Here is a 25,108-nt window from a genome sequence, read left to right on the forward strand (position 1 = left end):
GAGAATGAACCTCATTGGTTCTTGAGGAAGCTCAAACGTTCTGCGTAACACAAGAATGAACCTCATTGGTTCTCCCTGAAGCTCAAACGTTCTGTGTAACACGAGAATTAACCTCATTGGTTCTCGAGGAAGCTCAAACGTGCTGCATAACACAAGAATTTGACTAGTTTTATGAACTAACAAAGTGGAATTTTGAGTAGATTGAGGGACGGAAATCTCTCAGATTTCATCAAAAAGATCATTTGTGTTCTGAAGATGAACAAAAGTCTTACGGGTTTGTAACGATATGAGGGTGAGTCATTAATGACAGAATTTTCACTTTTGGGAGAACAAACCCTTTAATTCAGTTTTTAATCAATTATATTAAGTAAGTAAGTTGACATAATGGGACCAGATGGCTTCAGCAAAAGCACAAGCCATCAATTATCAACCTCATAGCTAACAGTATAGCTGTCTTTAAAGTTTTTAAGTTAGCGTTAAAAATTGAGCAGTTCCTGCACCTATAAAAAATGTTGAAAGTTTACAATAGTTGTGTCCCAAATGACTATGCACTTATAAATACACAATGCTTGTTGTAATTCATCTGGGAACTGGTTGGTTTGGTTCATGGCCTTAAAAAAAGTAGGAATCTTTTGAAATCCCTGTGGAGAAAATTAATGAGAAAAAAAACATGCACAACCGAGGCTGCTGAAAAACCGGACGCTTCTATTGAAGACAAACAAACTGCCCAATTATGCCATAAATTATTCAGCATGAAGTACTGCTCCATTTTCCATTTGTGCACTTTTGTCCTTTAATGTAGTTTTCAATACAGATCACACTACTTGGAGTGCATTATAAGCAACTAATGCTACATAACAGTTATTGCGGTCTGTTGCTTGTTCAGATTTCAAACATAACATCTCTTTTCAGAAGTTCATATTAATGTGCAATGTATGCTTAGGCCTTCACGATACACCTGAGATATCCAGCAGCATGCTGTTAAACATACGGCATCTCTGACAATAACGGGATTGGTGGAGGTTTGGATGAAGGGACATAAAGACGGAGATCGCTATCTGTCCTCGACTTTCAAGTGTCTCCAGTCTGCCTCGCTCTCACAGCGCTGAATCTTGCTGAAGAAGCCCTTGATGAGGCTCTTTGCTTGCATCTTCACTGGAGAAAAATGAGAAACCATAAAATGCTAATTCAGCACTTGAAAAATGTATGATGTTGTTGGATTTTTATGAGGTTAAGGATGGTCTCACCTTGGCCTCGTTTTGGAGTTTTTCCCTCAGTGAGAAGATGGGAGAGGAAACGGGCAAAGGATTTGAACAAATCCTGGGGGGAAAGGTTTAAAAATTAAACTTTCATTCTAATTCAAGTCTACCTTCCTTTGTCTTTATACATTGAATGTAAATTATCACCTTCGTTGCAAATTTGCCCTTTTTGTAGAATGGATCCAGGCATCGGACCACGATATCAGCGGCCTCCTTGAGTGTCACAGGCTTTTGTGAAATCCCAGCCGCATCTCCATTCATTGTGTCAATCTTCGTCTCCTGCACCACCGGGTCAAAGGTCACTCTCTTGCTGTCTTTTATCACACGGCTGCGTTTCCCAGGAGATGCCGCTCTGCCCTCACATGACTAAGGAAAATAAATAATTTAAAAAAAAGATGACTACTGACATGTCAATCAGCTCTTAATAAAATATATCCTTTTTTTAATAATTGATTTTTTTCCCTAAGGTCAATGTTTCTCATGCTATGACTCATGACTTTGATAAAGAATACATTGTGATGTTACTTGTTTTGGTGATTTTTGTTGGCCGTCAGACTTCAGATTCTCTCTGTTTTGGACAAAGAAACAGTGGTTCAGAACACATTGAGAACAAGTAAGTTCCTCTGTGATGAATGAGAGGGTGTTCACACTTGTAGTTCAGTTCTCTTCAGACCAAAAAATAATAATTATACATTTAGTCCTGCTTCGCTTAGCGTTCACACTGTCATTTTTAACACTGAAACTAAAGACACAAAACAAAGAATGTATATTTATGATGCCTTTTATGATGTATATTTTGCATTGGAACTTACCGAACATGCTAAGTTCTGGGCTAAATGCGCTTGTTGTATGTGCGTAGCTGCATTTGATGGTATTTTAACCAGCTGAGAACATATGAAGAGCTTATTAAATGTGTAAAGGAGTCAAAACAGCGTCAGGAATCCCTCTGTCATACACACAAACCAAGATCTGCTGCGAGGAGACGCGGTTCTGACGCCTGTACCGAAGTGTGATGGGCAACGTCACGACTATGACGAGAAAAAACAGGTATACTTGAGCATTCTGTCCTTTATAGTGTCTCATCTTCCAATTTGTGGTTTGTTTTGCGTTAATAGTTCAATCGAACCGCACCAGAGCATCTGTAAAACCGCATTCTTCCATCTTAAAAATATATCTAAACTATGGCACATGCTCTCAATGCAAAATTCTGAACAGTTAGTTCATGCATTCATGACCTCAAGGCTAGATTATTGTAATGCTCTACTGGGTGGTTGCCCTGCTCGCTTAATAAACAAACTCCAGCTGGTCCAAAACGCAGAAGTGAGTTCTTACTAGAACCAGGAAGTATAATCATATTAGCCCAGTTCTGTCAACACTGCACTGGCTCCCTATTAAACATTGTAGACATTTTAAAATCTACTTACAAAGCACTAAATGATTTAGCTCCCCAGTACTTGAGCGAGCTCTTAACGCATTATTCTCCTTCGCGTCTATTGCGGTCTCAAAATTCTGGCCAGTTGACAATACAGAGAATATCAAAATCAATATTTTTCCTATTTAGCACATAAACTCTGGAACAGTCTTCCTGGCATTGTTCGGAAAGCAAAAACTGTCAGTTTAAATCTAGACTAAAACATCTCTTTAACCTGGCTTAACATAACACTTTATCAATTTCTATTATTCACATCAGTTAAATGATTGTTTGGCTGCATTAACTAGGTCAGCCAGAACTAGGAACACTTCCAATAACACCTGATGGATCCGTTTATCCCGAGGTTTACCATAGTCAGCCGGATCCGGGCCGTATCCATATCAGATGAAGCACCTGCGCCTAGACACAACCACAATGCAACCCTGAAGTGTCAGCAAAGGCAGTGTCAACTAGACAATTTTTTTCTCTCTGTAGAGATGACTATGCGCCCGCGCACATACGGATTCAAACGCGCATCTCTATAGGCTAAATGAACCGCACTAATAGAGCAATCGCACCAGGGTTTGTTTTAATTGAACCAAACATGCCAAGTGTGAACACACCCTAAATAGCAAACTGCTCTGAGAGAGCGTCTTCTCCCATCATACCGCTGAAGCTCTGGATGTGCTGTGAGCTCAGCGTCCATGGCCGTCTCATCCCGGCTGGGCGTCTCTTCTCCAGTGGGACTTGCATGTGCAGAAGCATCATTCTCTGAAATGCTTTCTACATCCATCATTATGAAGTCAGTCAGATTTGGTGAAGGCGAGCGATGGTGAGATATTTCCTCCTCAGGCTCTGATTTAACAACTTTCACCTGAGTGGCGTCTTCTTGCTTTTTTCCGAAATACTGCGATATACAGCGCATGTCTTTGGCTGCTTCTGCTAGTTTCTGCTGCTTCTTAGTGAGTCTTTTGCTTGGGCTGCTCAGGGAGGAAGTGGTGCCGGTTTTGGCTTTGATGGGGGACGAGCCAGCGGGAGTTGTTTTACTGCTTTTCATCTTCTGGGTTGTTCCTGTTTCCTCCTCTTCCTCACAGACGGGGTCTCTGGGTGTTTTGTCCATGGTGAGCGTCTCATTCTGAGAGTTCAAAAGATCTCCAGCTGTCTGAAACAGGCTGGACGAGCCACGAAATCCAGCGCCTACACGCTTCCTCTTCAGCTAGAATGTGAAGGACAAGAAGATGACTATTACATCAGGTTTCTGTGGATAAACTTCAGTTGGACCTCTTGTTCACTTTTTATGGTCCAACTGAATCAGAGTAAACAAAAACAAAGCCCCACCCCACCATTATTTCAAACTAAATGACCTGTTTTAGTGGGAATTATAAGATAAGATAATAAGATAAATGTATTGTAAATGCAGATACATGCTCATTTGGTTAGTTAAAGTGGTTACACTTTACAGTAAATTGCCATTAGTTAACGTTAGTTCAGTTAACATAAAGAGACAGACAGACAGACAGACAGACAGAAAGAATGACAGACAGACAGACAGACAGAAAGAACGACAGACAGACAGAAAGAACAACAGACAGATATACAGATAAACAGAAAGAACGACAGACGGACGAAAGAAAGAAAGAACGACAGACGGACGAAAGAAAGAAAGAACGACAGACAGACGAAAGAAAGACAGACGGACGAAAGAAAGAAAGAAAGAATGACAGACGGACGATAGAAAGAAAGAACGACGGACGGACGGACGGACAGACAGACAGACAGATATACAGACAGACAGAAAGAACAACAGACAGATATACAGACAGACAGACAGAAAGAAAGACATACAGACAGACAGAAAGAACGACAAAAGAAACAACAACAGACAGATAGACACAGAAAGAACGACAGATAGACAGAAAGAACGACAGACAGACAGACAGAAAGAACGACAGACAGATATACAGACAGACAGAAAGAACGACAGACAGACAGAAACAACAGCAGACAGATAGACAGACAGAAAGAATGACAGACAGACAGAAAGAACGAACAACAGACAGATATACAGACAGACAGACAGAAAGAACGACAGAAAGACAGAACGACAGACAAAAAGAACGGCAGAAAGAACCAGACAGACAGATAGACAGACAGAAAGAACGAACAAACAACAGACAGATATACAGACAGACAGAAAGAACGACAGAAAGAAAGAACGACAGACAGAGAGAACGAGACAGACAGACAGAAAGAACGACAGACAGACAGAAAGAACGACAGACAGACAGAAAGAACGACAGACAGATATACAGACAGACAGAAAGAACAACAGAAAGAACAACAGAAAGAACGAGACAGATAGATAGATAGATAGATAGATAGATAGATAGATAGATAGATAGATAGATAGATAGATAGATAGATAGATAGATAGATAGATAGATAGATAGATAGATAGATAGATAGATAGATAGATAGATGATAGATAGATAGATAGATAGATAGATATAGTCAGATGATAGATAGATAGATAGATAGATAGATAGATAGACAGACAGACAGACAGACAGACAGACAGACAGACAGACAGACAGACAGACAGACAGACAGACAGACAGACAGACAGACAGACAGACAGACAGACAGACAGACAGACAGACAGACAGACAGATAGATAGATAGATAGATAGATAGATAGATAGATAGATAGATAGATAGATAGATAGATAGATAGATAGATAGATAGATAGATAGATAGATAGAACGACAGGTTTCCTGTTTCCTCGCTATGTTTAGTTTCAGTTAGTTACTGATTATCTCCAGCTGTGACTCGTTCAGTTCTCAGTCTATTTATGTTCCCTGATATATCCTAATATAAACACTCTTTTAAATATGCATTTGCGTCGCTCTGTAAGGACAAGCTGTGACTGGCTCACTGAGTAGACTTGAGAGGCCGACGTGAAGCCGTCTAGATGTTCAGGTTGAGATGATGAAGAGCAGGTGGCCGTCGCTTCAGTAGATTCACATCGTTTCTCCTCAGTAACACTCGCAGCTGCACTTTTCTTCATCTCTGACACCTGGAGAAGGATATGCGTGAATTCCTATTGTCACTGATAAAGGCTGTAAATGAGCTGAAGACGCAGTGGAGCATTATTAGCACTCACTCTCTTGAGAACCGCAGCCTTGTACAGGTTTGCTGATTTACTGGCCCTGAAGATCTCGTGCTCTATTTCTACAGCCTGATCAAGAGCCTCGCAGCTACACCAGGAGAAAACAACAGTCAATGAGATCACAGATATTACAATAAATATTACACGACACTATATAGGAATATATGTTTGTGTATAATTGTTGATGCATCTCAGGAGGATTTTGAAATGCAAAAAGATCTAGCTTTGAGACACTAAGGGTGATGTTGCACTCATGATGTCAGCATTACCTGTGTGAAAGCTCTTGCGCCCTCCTGTGGCTGGTCACACACTCCTGCAGGAGAGACAGGCAGTGCTCTCTGCTCTAAAACACACAGTACACAACAAACCGTTGAATATGTCAATGTTGCACAGTGCACATGTGTGCCAGTGGAGGGCAGCACTCCTCATCTCTAACTAAAACTCATGGTGACAAAGCACAGATATACACCCATTTATCTTGACTGGATGGGACACATTGTTGCGTACTGCTTTTTCTATGGAAGATTAAATCCACTAATATTAAAAATGTAGCACACAAGCAATAAAACAAGAGCACTACATGATTAATATTAGTGGTTGGCTGATGCAGATTGTTCAATGACGGATGACGATGCTGATATCTGATTTAGTTTAGTGATGTCACATACACAAAATTACTGAACCATTGACATGTATGGGTGCATCAAATGATTGTTCAGTCGAGTTCTGTTCAAACAACTGTTTTACCAAATATTTACTCAATTCACTTCAATGTTTAAACATATAAATGGTTTACATTAGTTAAGATTTACTCTATCTATCTGTCCGTCCGTCCGTTATTGCCAAAAGTTTCGGGTCGCCTGCCTTTACATGCACATGAACTTGAATGACATCCCATTCTTAATCCATATGGTTTAATATGGAGTTGGCCCACCCTTTGCAGCTATAACAGCTTCAACTCTTCTGGGAAGGCTTTCCACAAGGTTTAGGAGTGTGTTTATGGGAATTTTTGACCATTCTTCTAGAAGCGCATTTGTGAGGTCAGGCACTGATGTTGGACGAGAAGGCCTGGCTCTCAGTCTCCACTCCAATTCATCCCAAAGGTGTGCTATCGGGTTGAGGTCAGGACTCTGTGTAGGCCAGTCAAGTTCCTCCACACCAAACTCACTCATCCATGTCTTTGCGCACCAGTGCACAAAGCAAGGTCCATAGTCATGTTGGAACAGGAAGGGGCCCATTCCCAAACTGTTCCCACAAAGTTGGGAGCATGAAATTGTCCAAAATGTCTTGGTATGCTGAAGCATTAAGAGTTCCTTTCACTGGAACTAAGGGGCCAAGCCCAACCCCTGAAAAACAACCCCACACCATAATCCCCCCTCCACCAAACTTTACACTTTGCACAATGCAGTCAGTCAAGTACCGTTCTCCTGGCAACTGCCAAACCCAGACTCGTCCATCGGATTGCCAGACAGAGAAGCTTGATTGGTCACTCCAGAGAACACGTCTCCACCACTCTAGAGTCCAGTGGCGGCGTGCTTTACCCCACTGCATCCCACGCTTTGCATTGCACTTGGTGATGTAAGGCTTGATGCAGCTGCTCAGCTCTCTATGCACTGTTCTTGAGATAATCTGTCCGTCTATCTATCTATCTATCTATCTATCTATCTATCTATCTATCTATCTATCTATCTATCTATCTATCTATCTATCTATCTATCTATCTATCTATCTATCTATCTATCTATCTATCTATCTATCTATCTATCTATCTATCTATCTATCTATCTATCTATCTATCTATCTATCTATCTACTTGTGAGTGTGAAACATTTTACAGGATGTGGTGAAAAATTTTATAAATACCTTCACTGTGAGTCTGGGGATCCTCTGACTCTCAGCATCCTTCAACATGCAGTCATCATCTGAGAAAACACCCACAACGTGATTATTTACACTTACACATTGTCAAATTTATTGAATAATAAGAAATAAAAAAACTTTCATCAAAATGTCCTAAGCATGGAAAATTACATATGTAACAACTCAGGCACTGACCTGGTGGAACAAATGTCTCATTTGCCATATCTGAACCCTATAAACAAGCAAGCAAAAGAGAAGTTGATGACATGATCATCGCATGCTCAAACCTCTTTATTTTCCTCTCAATAACTATCGTTTCCACCTAAACACCAAAGTTACTTTTAGTACTGTAAAATCATATTATATGACTAGATTTTTATAGAAATATGTACGAGTGGTGCTTGTAAATTATTTCACTTTCTCCAAAGGAGAAACACTGAAGATCATGCAGAACTGTAGTTTGCTCAACTTTATGGGGGAGGCCTCAAACACACAGCTGGAAAACAGATGTGGAGGAGAGAGAAAGAGAGAGAGAGAGAGGGAGGAATGTTCAGGCACAGACTGAGAGGGTGAATTGAAGGAAGAGTGTAGTTAAGCTGTTTCTCATGTTAATGTATGACTGTACTTGTTTGTTTGCGTGCAGTTAAATGTGAGCACATTTACACTAATTGCCATTACTGTAGGGCAACAAGATCCCACTCTGTAATGTGAAAAACACATCAGTTTTCATACATCATGTTAGTATTTTACTTATTGTAGTTTTTTTTCTGAATTTATCATGTAACATTGAAGACTGCAGTAATGACGCTGAAAATTCAGCTTTGATCACAGAAATACATTACTGTTCACAATATATGGTAATTGGTAAATGGACTGCATTTATATAGCGCTTTCAACAGACCCATGGCCACCAAAGCGCTTTACATATTGCCTCACATTCACCCATTCATTCACTCATTCATACACTGAAAAATTGTAATAATATTTCACAAAATCACTGTTTTTACTGTGTTTTTGATCAATTAAATGCAGCATTGATGACCTTAAATGGATAGTTAATCCAACCACCTTCTGTATTCAACTTATGCAGAAAGTGTAACGTCTCAAACTGCTTTTCCGTAAGTTGAATATGGAAAACAGCCCACCGGAAGCTAGATATTTTACTTTATAACGTGTTAAATATGGATATTTTTCTTACACAAACTCTTCGATTCACTTCAGTAGGCCTTTATTAACCCCTGGAGCCGAGTGGAGCACTTTTATAATGGATGGATGCACTTTTTTGGGCATCAAATTGTGGGCTTCCATTCACTGCCATTATAAAGCTCGGAAAAGCCAGGACATTATTTAACTTAACGCTGATTGTATTCGTCTGAAAGAAGAATGTCATATACACCTACTTGAGGGTGAGTAAATGATGGGGTCATTCGAATTTTTGGGTGAACTATCCCTTCAAAAATCCTGAAACATTTTAAATAACTGGACAGATTACACAGCGTCCTAACCATCTGTGACGCAATCTGATTCCAGCGACAAGCATTTTTTTGTCAACGGTGGAGCATTTGTCAATGCTGCACAATGACACAAACTATAACAGCCAATGGAGAGACAATCTCTTGTAAAACATTTGATATAATCTTCAATGTTGTTCAACTTCCACAAATCAACTATGTTTGGTAATGACATTTTTGGGGGGTGAAATGTGACGAGGACAAGCTTTCATGAGATTCACTGATTTTGCTAGTGTGTCTGCTGGCCGTGTGATCACCTTTCTCAGGCTCATCTGCTTCTTGAAGAGATTTCCAAACTGTTTCTTTCTCTTCTCAGAGTCATCTTCCTCATCCCCCCATTCCTCATCATCACATCTGAACACACAGACAGAAGTGCTCTCAGTCTCCACAGACTGAAAAACTGTATTTTAGTCTGGTTAAGTAACAGGTCAGCTGACCTCTCGAACCCGTAACCCTTCCTGCCTCCGGCGTAGAGTTCAGGATCAAAGCCGAACGGTCCCCTGGGCTCCGCGCTCTGGGCAGGGCCGGTTCTGGTGCTGAGGGCGGCTGCTCTAGCCAGCTGAGCTCGGACCAGTTTGGGGTCACGGCAGAAGTCACACGACCCAGCGCAGTTGGGCTTCTGATTGCCGAAAAACTGCGAGATGGTGGCGTGTCTGCACCTGGAAATCAAGAGTCAAACCCAAGTCAAACCCAAATTTATTCAGACACCTTCAACATTTTCTGGCACTATCACAGTTTGTTCCCTAAGATCTCAGAGTTAAACTGTCAGAACAAATTCATCTTGATAATGTCAGATAACTTTGATAGAAAGGGATGTAATGGATTACATTCAACCAATCAGATGTTAAATTTAAGCACACAATTAGATAATACCAATTTAGGTCAACCAATCATTTTGTTTCTGTGGTGTAAAAGGTCACATTAGCAATTAAAGAAAAAAAACACTTCAGCAAAACACGGTCAGGTCAAAGTGTCTGAATCATTTTGCTCCCAAAATTTTGGTCAATTTTACTGGTAGACACTGTATGAAGAATGCTTGAGTATAATATGAGTTTACTTTCTTTTCCCATCCTCACTTAAATAAATGAACTATAGTGTCCTGCACCCACTAGTAAAACAATTATATCTGGTATAATAACTTTTTGGTTTCACTATTATATTTTATATATATACACACACAGTCAAACCAAAAATTATTCAGACCAGATATAATTTCATACTAGTATATACAGTGAGGAAAATAAGTATTTGAACACCCTGCTATTTTGCAAGTTCTCCCACTTAGAAATCATGGAGGGGTCTGAAATTGTCATCGTAGGTGCATGTCCACTGTGAGAGACATAATCTAAAAAAAAATCCAGAAATCACAATGTATGATTTTTTAACTATTTATTTGTATGATACAGCTGCAAATAAGTATGTGAACATCTGTCTATCAGCTAGAACTCTGACCCTCAAAGACCTGTTAGTCTGCCTTTAAAATGTCCTTCTCCACTCCATTTATTATCCTAAATTAGCTGCACCAGTTTGAGGTCATTATCTGCATAAAGACACCTGTCCACCCCATACAATCAGTAAGAATCCAACTACTAACATGGCCAAGACCAAAGAGCTGTCTAAAGACACTAGAGACAAAATTGTATACCTCCACAAGGCTGGAAAGGGCTACGGGGAATTGCCAAGCAGCTTGGTGAAAAAAGGTCCACTGTTGGAGCAATCATTAGAAAATGGAAGAAGCTAAACATGACTGTCAATCTCCCTCGGACTGGGGCTCCATGCAAGATCTCACCTCGTGGGGTCTCAATGATCCTAAGAAAGGTGAGAAATCAGCCCAGAACTACACGGGAGGAGCTGGTCAATGACCTGAAAAGAGCTGGGACCACCGTTTCCAAGGTTACTGTTGGTAATACACTAAGACGTCATGGTTTGAAATCATGCATGGCACGGAAGGTTCCCCTGCTTAAACCAGCACATGTCCAGGCCCGTCTTAAGTTTGCCAATGACCATTTGGATGATCCAGAGGAGTCATGGGAGAAAGTCATGTGGTCAGATGAGACCAAAATAGAACTTTTTGGTCATAATTCCACTAAACGTGTTTGGAGGAAGAAGAATGATGAGTACCATCCCAAGAACAGCATCCCTACTGTGAAGCATGGGGGTGGTGGCATCATGCTTTGGGGGTGTTTTTCTGCACATGGGACAGGGCGACTGCACTGTATTAAGGAGTGGATGACCGGGGCCATGTATTGCGAGATTTTGGGGAACAACCTCCTTCCCTCAGTTAGAGCATTGAAGATGGGTCGAGGCTGGGTCTTCCAACATGACAATGACCCGAAGCACACAGCCAGGATAACCAAGGAGTGGCTCTGTAAGAAGCATATCAAGGTTCTGGCGTGGCCTAGCCAGTCTCCAGACCTAAACCCAATAGAGAATCTTTGGAGGGAGCTCAAACTCTGTGTTTCTCAGCGACAGGCCAGAAACCTGACTGATCTAGAGAAGATCTGTGTGGAGGAGTGGGCCAAAATCCCTCCTGCAGTGTGTGCAAACCTGGTGAAAAACTACAGGAAACGTTTGACCTCTGTAATTGCAAACAAAGGCTACTGTACCAAATATTAACATTGATTTTCTCAGGTGTTCAAATACTCATTTGCAGCTGTATCATACAAATAAATAGTTAAAAAATCATACATTGTGACTTCTGGATTTTTTTTTTTTTAGATTATGTCTCTCACAGTGTACATGCACCTACGATGACAATTTCAGACCCCTCCATGATTTCTAGGTGGGAGAACTTGCAAAATAGCAGGGTGTTCAAATACTTATTTTCCTCACTGTATACTATAATAATACATTATATATATATATGATTTCACGGTCTCCTTTTGTGCTCCATGTCAGAAAGAAAGCCAAATGGGTAAGTAAATGATAACTTCTGTTAGAGAATGTTGATGGAACTACCATTTGAATGAAGAACAGCGGGTGTTTTCTGCAAGTTTAACGGCTTACACTGTAAACTCTAAAATAGATATGTGCACTTCTCACTTCTCTGATGTCAGGGTTTCAGGTTTCAGAGACTGAAATAGCTGGTTGAGGCAGAGAGTGAGGCAGAAATCCCCTCCCAAAACACATTTACATGGTCTGTCACACAAAGACCCTCTGTGCCAACACTGCCGCCCATAACCAAAGCCCTGGTGTTCACTACAACTCACACTGACCACACTTTTCCCATTAGTGACTTCCTCGTAGGAAGGCTTTCCTTCTTCCTTTCCTCCTTTCATATGGAACTTTTATGGCAAACAAATGCAGAAAAAACTTTCTTTCACCGGACACGAGCGGCACGATGCGAACTGACAAAAGACAACAGAACCCATTATAATCAGTGATGCTGTCTACACTGGACGCGATGCGGTGCGTAACGACAAATTTCTGACAGTGAACTGATGCCTCGTTCTCTTTATGAGGCACTTCAAGCACTCGCTATACTTCTCATAGGAAGGACAAAAGGATTTGCAATGGTAACTTTGTCGTGTCCAGTATAGACAGCTTTTAGCTGTTGAGGCATGGCACAATGCGACCCGTCAAAGGTCACGTCCGGTGTAAAGACAGTGTTTTTTTTAAAGTGTGTTGCTTTAAAACATCACATTGCTTCACACTTATAAAATGTGAGTTTCCTCAGCTGTCTGACACAGAGAGCAAATAAACTAACTATTAATATAATGAGCATATCTGGGTCATGTTTTATCTCAAAATGCGTTTTTCCATAAGGAAAATGGGTTACACTTTATTTTAAGGTGACACCTTTGCAGGGTAATTATACAAATAATTACTGAGTAATATAATTTCACTACATGTACTTACTATATAATTAGGGTTAGAATTTAGTTAGGGTTAGTTGCATGTACATATGTTAAAATTTACTGTTATTACTATAGTAAATATAGTAACAGGGACACTGAAAACAAAGTGTTACTGGAAAATTACGCTTATTTTTATGATCATGAAGAGATTTTTGCATTGTATTAGTATTTTCATGACGATAAGACACTTTACACTCAATTCTCAAGACAATAAAATATATCAATCTGCTAATATATCCAGGACATATTTAAAACGTAAAGTATTTTGTTTTAAAAGTATGCTGATTTAAATAATTATATACAAATACATATTAATGTAAAATGTTGTATGGTCCCTAAAACAGGCTTTCCTGTCTTTAGACAAATATTTTAATATAATTATTGAATGTTAAAACACTTAATTTTATTTTACAAGTACTTTTTTTTTTTTTTTTTTTTATTGTGGGGTAACACACATGACATTGAAAAAAATATATATTCTGCTTGATGCACTTCAGTCCTTTTTGACCAAAGAAAAATTACAAATAAATTGAATTTTACTTCATCTGAATGGTACGAAACATGGTAAAGGTTTTGGCACTTGCTATGCGAGCACACAAGAAAATCATGGACTTGGTTCGAAAAAGGGTCCCCGGAAAAAAAGGTCTTAGCGGTCAAAAATTACAGCATTGGAAATGAATGGGAAACTAATTTAATCTAGTGGAAACATTTGGTACTGCACCCAAGCAAAGGCCCTGTTTACACCTGGTATTAAGATGCGTTTTGGTCGATCAGATCACAAGTGGACGAGGGAGACAATTCCGTTTACACCTGGTGTTTTAATCCGTCTCTTTTGTCCACTTTCAACCACTTCTGTCCTGATTTCTTCGAGGGGAGGGTCTATGAGCAGGTAAATGTATAGGCTTTTTCAGATCTTTCAGAAGATCTGCATTTCACAACACACCGGAGACGATAGGAAACACATGGAGAGCATCAGCTTTCGTTTCTGCTCTGACAGCCGTGAGACCGTGTGTGTTAGAAATCAGGAATGGTGAGAGAGAACATTGTACTTGGTATGTTTTTCATCTTCAAACCAAACTTGGGTCTCCAGCTGACAAAGTTAAATCCCGCCTGGCTAGAGCACTTCTCGTAATGTTTGCGCATTAGGTCAGTAGGTGTAGGTGGAGAGCAGACAGTCTTTTGTGGCTGTTTGAACGCATTCGACCACATGAGCTTCTACACTATGTAAGCAATCTGGTCAAATGCCTTTTAGACTACCTCTGGAAGTGGTCCAAAGTAGACAATCTCAAAACTTTGACCCTGTTTAAACCTGTATTCAAACCGGTGTCCACATGTGATATGATCCAAAATGTATCTCAATGCCAGGGGGGAAAAAAGCTTGTTTTTTGAGATATCAACCTCAAATTTGGAACACAACTTGTGGTTTATGGGTTTGATTTTCTTGTAGTTTTAGAGTAAAACATGTTTTGGAAAATCTATATTTAAAAAATAAAAATAGTATTTTTGTGCAATTTTAACCGCAATAAACAAACTTCTTTTTAAACTGATCACTTCAGCAATAATCTGCCACGTGTCGTCTTTAAATTATCAGGAAATTTTCATTTTAAAGTGAACTAATCCTTTACTCACCCCCAACTCATCCAAGATGTTCATGTCTTTCTTTCTTCAGTCGAAAAGAAATGTTTTGAGGGAAACATTTCAGGATTTTTCTCCACATAATGGACTTCCATGGCAACCAAAATGCTGAGGGTCCAAATCAATGCAGATTAGAAGGAAGGGCTTCAGAGCCTTTGCGCGATCTCAGACGAGGAATAGGATCTTATCTAGCCAAACCATCGGCCATTTTCAAGAAAAAATAAACATTTATATACGTTTTAACCTAAATTGCTCATCTTGCGCTGCTCTGCGACGCGCCATGGATTGCTCAATCGCGCCGGAAAGGTCATGCTAGACGTAGGCGGAAGTACCGCCCCAAACGAACAAGCGAGGACTAATACAAATGCCCTTTACCAAAAAACACTCCATCTCCAACTTCAAAATCGTCCGTTTGTGTTAGTTTTCGCATATGCACTTTGTAAAAACTACGTCTAGCGTGACCTTTATGACATGATTGGGCAATCCGTGGTGTGTCGCAGAGCAGCACAAGATGAGCAATTTAGGTTAAAAAGTAAATACATTTAAAAAACGTTTTTTTTTTTTTTTAATGACCGATGGTTTGGCTAGATAAGACCCTATTCCCTAAGCCCTTCCTTTGAAACTGCATTGATTTGGACCTTCAACCCGTTGGTTGACATTGAAGTCCAGTATATGGAGAAAAATCCTGAAATGTTTTCCTCAAAAAACTTAATTTCTTTTTCACTGAAGAAAGAAAGACATGAACATCTTGAATGGCATGTGGGTGAGTAAATGATCAGGAAATTTTCATTTTGAAGTGAACTAATCCTTTAAAAAAACTTAAGTCTGTGCTCCATTTATCATAGTTTAAGTTGAAAATTAAATTCAAAACATTTATAAATGGGTTAAAACTATTACATAAGTATAGTTTAGTAACATAACATTGTTTTTTGACCTTCACACGAGGAGCACCAAAGGGTTAACAGCATATTATATAAGATATATTGATGTGTGATTTTGAAAAACAAATGTCCTACTTTTAGGGAATTTGTTTTCCCACACTCACACACACACAGTCACTTTCAAAAGCACTTCAAGACTTTGTTTGACAAAAGGAGGAGGAAAAAAAAACTGTTTCCACGGTGATTTGAGGGGAGGAGAAAAGACGGGGCCAGACAAAAAGGGGGTGGGGATGGATGTGGTAAACAGAGAGAGAGAGAGAGAGAGAGAGAGAGAGAGAGAGAGAGATCCAGACTGCCAGAACGCTACACAGCCCAGCCCAAAAGACTTGTTATACTGGAAAACTCAAAGACCGCAGGCCAAACACAGCTGAGAGACACTTAGGAGCTCACAACAACTGTATGACGGGACAGAGCGCTATAACGGACTGACAGAACTAGATACAAGGAGAGTTACAGGGGACGTGAACTACAAACTGGAACAAAGGTGAGAGCAGAAAAAGATATGTGTTTGTTTGGAGTGACTGTGAGCATTAAAAAAAAAAGCACATCTCCAAAAACATGAGAGACATTTACATGAAGAAATGGACAAGAAACATGATTCTGCACAGCGTCCAGCAAGAGCATTTGGACACGTGGAGTTGTATTAGATAAAATATAAAAAAGTGGCATTATTTTAAAGATAGGTAACATATTGCTGGGCTATATATCCAATAATTTAGCTAGAAATATAAAATGTAGCAACATTGTGAATAAAGTGCTGATTTTAATGTACTTTATTTAGTCATTACATACACTTTCTGAAGAATTTAGGAAATCTTGAAATTAATATTAGGTTTATGTTAATTTAGATAACTAATGTTAACAAATGTAGCCTTACTGTAAAATTATTGTTGTTAGATAACTATGCACTGTTATTTAGGATCATTTAAAATAAAAATATTTAATTAAACAGTGTGGAGAACATGTCTTGATTTTACTGTCTTACAAATTCCAAGCTAAACATTTTCTAAAACGATGATTGTTAGTTTACATCCCTAAAATGATTGCACTTGATATAGTCAAAATGTACTGACACTTTGTGAAATATTAATGGATCATAAAGACAAGTGAAAGACTTGCAATTGTCCTATTTTTATGTCTGATATCGAATTTAACGTATTACAAAATATGATTTACAATTGCAGAAGCTAATTCACAAACTCATAATCCAATATTCACAAAATATGATTTGCAAACGAACAACCAAATTAAAATTCACAAATGCAAAACATCATTCACAGTTTTAGATTTCCTGTGTTTGCACATTCCTGATCTTTCGACATGTAAGAATTGCATTTGTAATGTGTGAATTAACGTGAGACTGTGCGATTTACAAATTAACATTTTATTAAAGCGACACTCTCTTTAGCCAATCAGATGCGAGTTTTCAGTCCAACCCATCAAAATATGCCTTGCTCAATGCTTTGACTCAAGAAGCGTAACTTTGGACTGGCTCAGGGTTGCCATGTTTTCACAACAAAACCCGCCCAATTGCTACTCAAAACTAGCCCAAAACAAGCCCAATCGCGTTTCACTGGGGTTCCCTGGTAAAAATCGCATGCCCGGGGCTAAACATCACATAATTGGGGTCGCTTTTAACCTGCGGACATGAAAAACAGCCCGCAGAAACAGTGTTAAAGTAGCCCAATTCTGTGGGAAAACCGCAGACTTGGCAACACTGGACGGGAATTTGCTTTTATGCCAGTAGGTGGCGCTTATGGAACGGCAGGAATGTAGCGGTTACCCATGTATGCAACACAGCCCTAGATTCATAAACGTTATGTAATTACGTATAGTAAAATAAAATGTCATCGAAACATTTTTGAAGAGCGTTGTTTTAGTAGGATGACCAGACGTCCCGTTTTTCCCGGGACAGTCCCGTATTTCAGCTTCTGACTTATTATGAAAAAATTACGTTTTGTCCCGTATTTCATCTGTACTAAAATTTCTTTATGGCTGGATACTATTGGAGAATAGAGCGAGAAGTCTTCTGTCACGCCAGAATACCCTATCAAAAGTAGCCAAGCTCATCGTACAACAAAATTACCATCCAATCACAATTCGTTATCGATTAACTTGCAGTTAGTGAAGGCGGGATGATAGATAGCGCGGAGGAGATCAAGTCAGGCGTGAAGATATCAAATAAACACGTGTGTGCTTTTAACAAGGATCTTCAAAAAGAGTTTATCATGTTATCATGTGCAATGTGCTGTAAAAAAAAAAGAACTCTGTGGTATCGTGCTAAACGACACACACCAGTAGTGTATATATATATATATATATATATATATAAATATTTTCACATATTTCCCAGGAGGAATCCGTCCCGTACTCCACCATGAGAAATCTGGTCACCCTATATCCTTTAGACATACATTCATTTAAAAACACCCCCTCCCGACATCCACACAAAACTCATCGGATTTGCACGAACACGTGAATATTTCAATGCAGGTATGATATAAACACCATAAAGTAAACATCGTCATAATTAATCAATAATACATCATAAAGGTATTTGATTGTGAACTGCTCTGAATCTCTTCCGCGTTTTAACTTTGAAAAGCGCAGCGCTCGCAATTAAATCCTTTTGAAGCTCAATATTCACATCGGATACATATCGTGATATGTGTTTTAAGTTCAAAAATTAAAGTGATAATTAAGACTTTTTGTATAGCACTTAAATGTAAGACTTTTAAAGATACAACTATTCAGAAATGTGCAAAACCATTAAGTATAAAAGTATATATGAAATGTGTTTCGCATTTCTGCATCTGTATGAGTATAAATTTGGTTGTGCAATAGCCCTTTGTGAATAGGAATAGGTTGAGATGGTGAACAGATGTTTACAAGCTCCACAGTTTACAAAAATACATATATAACAGCGATAATGGCTGCGTTTGAAATCACTACTCTCTCGAGTAGGTACTTCATTTAAATAAGTAATTACTTCACTTACTATATGGTATGAATGCACTGTAAACCCTAACACTCAAAATAATTAATGGGTTTGAGTAGAGCCAACTCAAATTAAACAAATTAGTTCAAACAAATTCACTTTTATGAGTAACTTTCTTTTTATTTTGAGTTCAGAAAACTGACACAGTTTAAGTAAATCTGAATTATTTCATTGTTTTGAGTTTTATTCACTTGTTTCTTTTATTTAGACAAACTTCAATGTAACTTAAACTGGGCTTTCTATTTCCCAGCATGCTTTGCCATGGCACTCAAAAGGAACAGTACATGTTTTGTTATGCTAATTTAGAAGAGTTATGTTGGGTTTTTTGGGGGGGTAGCCTCAAGGCATTTACTGAGCTAGCCAAGTTTCCACTACTAAAAATATTTAAGTTGAGATTACATGATCATTTTAAGTTAAATCTATGAATTATCTCACTTAAATATTTCAAGTTAAGTGAAATTAAAAAGTATGAGTACAAAATAAAAATCTACAAGTTTTGCTTACCTAAACTGTACATTTCTTAACTTAAAAAATTGGATATAACCGATTACCTCACAATTTCTGAGTTTATTCAAGTTTACAGTGTGTGTGTGTAGTAAGATTGTAATCCAGACGTACTACATTCGACATGTTGTCATTATCATGTGACCTAACAGCATCAGTTGCATTGCTTCACTGACATTCACAAATCCTCCCCCGTGTCCTCATGGGATAGTAAAGTGTCCATCGATTGCACACTTCAGAATGTTTTCGCCTACACTTTTGTGAATTCGGACATACTTCTTTTGTCACATCCTGTGTTTCGCCTACTATATAGTAGGGAATTATGCGATTTCGGACGCAGACCAAAAATTTGAGAATGTGCAACTGAATTTTACATCCAGTTGCACGTGTGACCAGTAAATTTTGATGTTGAAATTTAACACGGCCTACTTCATTGTTTGCATACATTTGTTAAGTATTGTTTGTAAATGTGAAATGACCGAAAGGTTACTAAACATTTTTTTTATTCTGAATATATGGTATATTTGTTTAATATTTGTACTGTTATGACAGTGATGGTGCTGTCAGTTTACCTTGTTGTTGCATCTTCAAAAGTGCACAATAAATAAAATAAAATTAGTAATACAGTGGAAATTAGAAGATTTAGAAATGTTGATTTACGGTATGCCCCCCTCCATTTTCTGGTTGTGCCCCTAAAATTTTCAGTTGTGGACCACTGTGCTCCTAAAAAGTTAGTCTAGAGCCCTGTCTGTGTCCTGATAACGTCAGAGACCAGGCAGTTATCACACTCAATACAGGCCCATCTAAACTCAATTTAACCGAGGAAACAGTGATGAAAGGTGGGAATAAAGAGGAAATGAACAGTAAGGAATGATTCTTTCATCAGCAGTTCGTTTTATACAGTGATGGCACACCCACGGCGTCTCTCATGTGGGAACACACCCACAACGCAGCAGAAATGTAATAACTAGCTCAAGCAGGTTCTGTTTTTTTTCTAGCTTTATCACCTTCTCCAGGAAAACCACACAGGAAACCTTCTGCAAGGCCTCAGTGCTGAACAACAGTCATTTATTTGACTAATAACTGCCAACACAAACAGGACAAATTGTTCTAACAATTATAGTTCTCATACACTTAAAATTTGTCAGTATGATGTTTGAAAACACAAAAGCAAAAATTTTTCCATTTTTAGTACAATGTCTCAAATTTCATGATTCCACAGGTTTTAAGAGTCGAATGTTCTTCAGGGATGCCACTCTTTTTAACCCATGATTTTACATATGGATTTTTAAATATATTTTTACTCACAATCTGATAAAAAAAATATTTTATAAAAAAACGCATATTCATTATAAAAATGTCCATGGCACTTTAAGATTAATCTACACTGCCGTTCAAAAGTTTTTGATTGGTAAGATTTTTAATGTCTCATGCTCACCAACGCTGAATTTATTTTATTAAAAATACACACAATTTTTTTTTTTTTTTTTGGATTCTTTGATGAATAGAAAGTAAAAAAAAATTAAAATAGTATTTATCTGAAATAGAAAGCTTTTGTAACATTGTACTACCGTTCAAAAGTTTTGGGTCAGTAAGAATTTTTTTTTTGTTTTTTTTGGGGAAAGTATTTCAAGAAATTCATACATTTATTGAGCAAGGATGCATTAAATTGATCAAAAGTGACAGTAAAGACATTTATAATGTTACAAAAGCTTTCTATTTCAGATAAATACAGATATTTTGAACTTTCTATTCATCAAAGGACTGGTTTCAACATTGATAATAATCATAAATGTTTCTTGAGCATCAAATCATATCAGAATGATTTCTGAAGGATCATGTGACACTGAAGACTGAAGTAATGACGCTGAAAATTCAGCTTTGATCACAGGAATAAATTACATTTTAAAATATATTCAAATAGAAAACAGTTATTTTACATTTTAATAAAATGTCACTTTTGTTTTTTGTATTTGTAATCAAATCTCAGCGTAGGTGAGCAAAAGAGACTTCTTCTAAAAACATTAAAAAAATCTTAAAGATCGATGGATATTAATTTTTTTTTCCAAGTCTAGAAATCTCACTTTTAAAATGATGCTTCCTCATACAGTATATCCAGGTTTTACAAGACCATGGGAGTACTGGTTCTTCAGAGAAAAACAAACACAGTTGTTGACTTGAGGGAAAAGGGAATTAAAATGAGAAATATCTTCATATTTACTTTTTAATGAGGAGCACATTCACTATTAACTACGACTTCTGCCTCCATAAACTCCTAATCACTCCTAATGAATAGTTAGTAAGGTGGTTGTTAAGTTTAGGTATTGTGTAGGATTAAGGGATGTAGAGTATGGTCATGTAGAATAAGGCAGTAATATGTGCTTTATTAGTACTAATAAACAGCCAATATCCTAGTAATTATGCATGTTAATAAGCAACTAGTTAATAGTGAGAATTGGACACTAAAATAAAGTGTTAACACTTATTTTAAAGCTAGTTTTGTCTTATTTTAAGTCATTTTGTGGCATGGCACCCTGCCGTAGATCAATGATCAGCTATTCCATTTCAGATCATATAATCATATAATAATAAACATAATTATATTTTGAGTTTTCCTGTATGAAGACTGTTATACACTGAAAAAAAAAATCCAGTTGTCTTTCAAGAAAAAAAAAAAAACTGGCAGCTGAGCTTGTCAGAATAACGATGCAAAAAGTACAGTAAAAATGTAAACCACCTAACAGATCAAACAGTGCATTTTACCGTTTAAAACTGTAGTTATTTAAAAAAAACTGAAGGGAAAAAAAACAACAACAGCCTTTTTCAGCTGAATTATACAGGCCACACATTACCGGCTTTCCACTGTAGATTATAAGGTGATTTGTCCTTTTATATTTACAAAAATTGTACATTTAACAGTTTTATACTGTAAGATTACATGAAATGTAAGGTTAGATCTATTCGTTTTTCCACGTATATATAGTAAGTGAACTTTCTGTTATCCAATTAACAGGTTTTTACCGTCACATTTTGACAGTCTTTTACAGTTGCAATCATGGATCGAGTCAGTCTTCTCTCTTTGTGCTTGTATTTAGGTCAGAATGGGCGCTTCAGAGGACATGATGGGAATTCTCCAGAACGTCTGGACCAAACTGCAGGCTCTTCCTCAGGAGCACCCGCTCACGCAGACGGCGTTCCTCATCATCCTGCTGTTCTTCTGTAAGCACAGCCTTCTTTCTACACTGGGCTGTCATTACATCTCGAGGTTTTATTTGAACAAGGCGGGGAGGCTATAAGAGGCTCTACTGTGATTAAAGGGATCCACCAAGCGCACATCCATATTTATCTTGCTATTTTAGGGAGCGCACGGCACTTAAACTCCAAGTAGTTGACTGTAATTGTGGGTCTGTAAATGTTAAAGTTAGGGTTTTCTGACATCAGAAATCCAAAGATTTGAGTCGTTCTCTAGCTTGGTTTCCATAAATGAATAGGAAGAGTTTCATAGCATAGAACTTAATCACTTTAGATTCCAAGTGTCGTTCCCAAAGACTGGCAGAAGTTAAGGCCAATTTATACAGGCAAAATTTTCTCTCTTTTTTTTTGAATATTGCAGTATTTGTCATAATATACCATGGCCTGTCTGAATACTCAATTCTGATTGCTGGAAAGTGTGTATTAATACAGTTTAATGCACAGGTAGTTCCGGTCAGTTTAATTACGTTCTATATTAATGTGCTGCTTTCACACACACACACACACACACACACACACACACACACACACACACACACACACACACACACACACACACACACACACACACACACACACACACACACACACACACACACACACACACACACACACACACACACACACACACACACACACACACACACACACACACACACACCCTCTCTCTCTCTATAATTAATTCAAATAAATGTAATCTCACGCACTACTTTATCTCTGTGTCTGATTCAAAGTGGGCAGAGTGCTAGATCTAGCAAGTTGTAACTGACTAAAGTAACTGTCAATTTGACCCTTCAAATATTGCTCTGTAAACATCAATAACAGCTTTAAAGGTGCAGTGTGTAATATTTATGAGGATCTATTGACAGAAATACAATATAACATACATAACTATGTTTTCAGTGAAGTATTAAGATCTTACATAATGAAGCGTTATGTTTTTATCACCTTAGAATGAGGCATTTCTATCTTCACACACCGCGGGTCACCTTACAGTGAAGTCGCCATTTTGTGCCGTTATGTTTCTACAGTAGCCCTAAACGGACAAACTGCTCTACAGAGCGCTAGCTACTCTCTGCTGTCTCAGACGACGACATCTTTGTGTCGGCCACCGTAGCTTCTCTATGTGCTTCGAAAGGGAGCAGTGAGCGATGGACGGATGCAATTCACAACCTCACCGCTAGATGTCTCTAAAATTTACACTGTGCAACTTGAACCCAGGATTTAGGAATGTAGTGTGAAACGGCATCTTATGAATACCCAGGATTAATGGTTAACGCCGGGTAAATGAGTAATTTGAAATGTAAAGATAACCCAGGATTCAGTTTACCCTGGTTTGGAATGACCATGGGTTAAGTTTGGCACCACAGTGCGGGGTTAAATGCCACAAAAGCAGTGCTAACCCAGCTCCAGAGCAGGGTTTCATAACCCCAGGTAAAAAGCAGTGCTAACCTTGCTTCTAAATTACAAGTGGGAAATGTACCCAGGTTTAAAAGCAGGGTTAAGAACGACGATAACCCGGGGTTAAGCACTGTGTGAAAAGCCCTTTTGATTATGACATGTGACTAATTCTCCATGTTTTGTTCTTCTTCCAGTGACATTCATCGCTCTGATTGTGACTGGATGTGTTTACGGCTGCTGTGGCTGCTGCACTGCAGGGTCCAGGAACAAAGTCTCTGCCGTCTGAAACATGGGCACCAAGAGGAAGAAGATAGGAACAGACCATAATGGGCCAAAATAAAATTTGGTGGAGTTTGATAGTTGTGTTTGTGACCGCTGTGATATCACACATTACAGTGATTCAATTCAGCCACACTGTAAAGCTGTATGAACACACAACATTCACCAGCTACAGTCATGAAGCAAATCTTCAGAAGCAGAAACAAGCATCTGGCTGAAGAATATGGCCCCCCTTAATTATGGATGTCACAAATAAACACTAAATTCCCAACCTCTCTCATCATAGAAACGGTGAACCACTGTGAAACCAGTGCCAAAGGCTGCCCTCTGCTGTTCGCTCACACAACTGGAGTAACAGGGCAGAGATGAAGAAACGAGGGGGGGGGGGGGGGGGGGGGGGGCAGATCTCTCAGGTGCATTACCATTCAAAAGTGTGGGGTCAGTAGGATTTATTTTTAGATATCAATATTTTTATTTAGCAAGGGCATTATATATGCTAAGAAATCCTTATATATCAAAGAATCCTGAAAAATGTATCAGTTTTCACCAAAATATGAAGCAGCACAACTTTTTTCAGCATTGATAATAATTATAAATGTTTCTTGAGCATCAAATCAGCATATTAGAATGATTTCTGAAGGACCATGTGACACTAATGTGACAATATTACTGTTTTTACTTGATTAGATAAATGCAGTGTTGGTGAGCAGAAGAGATTTATTTCAAAAACATGAAAAAAAAACCTTACCGACCCTAAACTTTTGAAAGGTAGTATCTGATATTCAAAAAAAAAATGCATGTAGACTTAATACTACTGTCATGTTGTATTAAGATAATGTGCTATACAGAGGAAAATGGAGCTGAGACGCTGGATAAATACATTGAAATAATAAAAAAAAACTTGTGTATTTTTCTATTGATTCAAATTAAATGTATTTTACGGATATAAAGTGTTAAAAATATGCATGCATGTTTCTTTTTGTTTTTGAAACATACTATCTTGTTTTATTAAACATTTATACACAGTTGC

The 25,108-nt window shown here is 38.3% G+C and overlaps 2 protein-coding genes across 2 annotated transcripts in view; one reads left to right on the forward strand and one right to left on the reverse strand.

Moving 5' to 3' along the window:
• Nucleotides 1–316: 316 nt before the first annotated feature.
• Nucleotides 317–25,108, reverse strand: part of recql5 (RecQ helicase-like 5) — a 30,933-nt gene continuing 6,141 nt past the window's right edge. Inside the window, exons 8-19 of the mRNA XM_079832941.1 lie at nt 9,649–9,870; nt 9,469–9,565; nt 7,896–7,932; nt 7,704–7,762; nt 6,110–6,183; nt 5,835–5,928; nt 5,607–5,747; nt 3,339–3,886; nt 1,785–1,827; nt 1,407–1,625; nt 1,248–1,320; nt 317–1,155 (exon numbers count right to left, since the gene is read on the reverse strand). Of these exons, the coding sequence (XP_079689067.1) occupies nt 1,055–1,155; nt 1,248–1,320; nt 1,407–1,625; nt 1,785–1,827; nt 3,339–3,886; nt 5,607–5,747; nt 5,835–5,928; nt 6,110–6,183; nt 7,704–7,762; nt 7,896–7,932; nt 9,469–9,565; nt 9,649–9,870 (1,708 nt within the window). The 3' untranslated portion in view covers nt 317–1,054. The remainder of the gene's footprint in view (nt 1,156–1,247; nt 1,321–1,406; nt 1,626–1,784; nt 1,828–3,338; nt 3,887–5,606; nt 5,748–5,834; nt 5,929–6,109; nt 6,184–7,703; nt 7,763–7,895; nt 7,933–9,468; nt 9,566–9,648; nt 9,871–25,108) is intronic.
• Nucleotides 15,990–25,103, forward strand: smim5 (small integral membrane protein 5). The gene is made up of 3 exons (XM_079833584.1): nt 15,990–16,128; nt 22,242–22,365; nt 23,994–25,103. The coding sequence occupies exons 2-3, from the start codon at nt 22,248–22,250 to the stop codon at nt 24,083–24,085; spliced, it is 210 nt and encodes a 69-aa protein (XP_079689710.1). The 5' UTR covers nt 15,990–16,128; nt 22,242–22,247; the 3' UTR covers nt 24,086–25,103.

This window comes from Gobio gobio, assembly GCF_949357685.1.
Source record: "Gobio gobio genome assembly, chromosome: 1".
Classification (NCBI taxonomy): Eukaryota; Metazoa; Chordata; class Actinopteri; order Cypriniformes; family Gobionidae; genus Gobio; species Gobio gobio.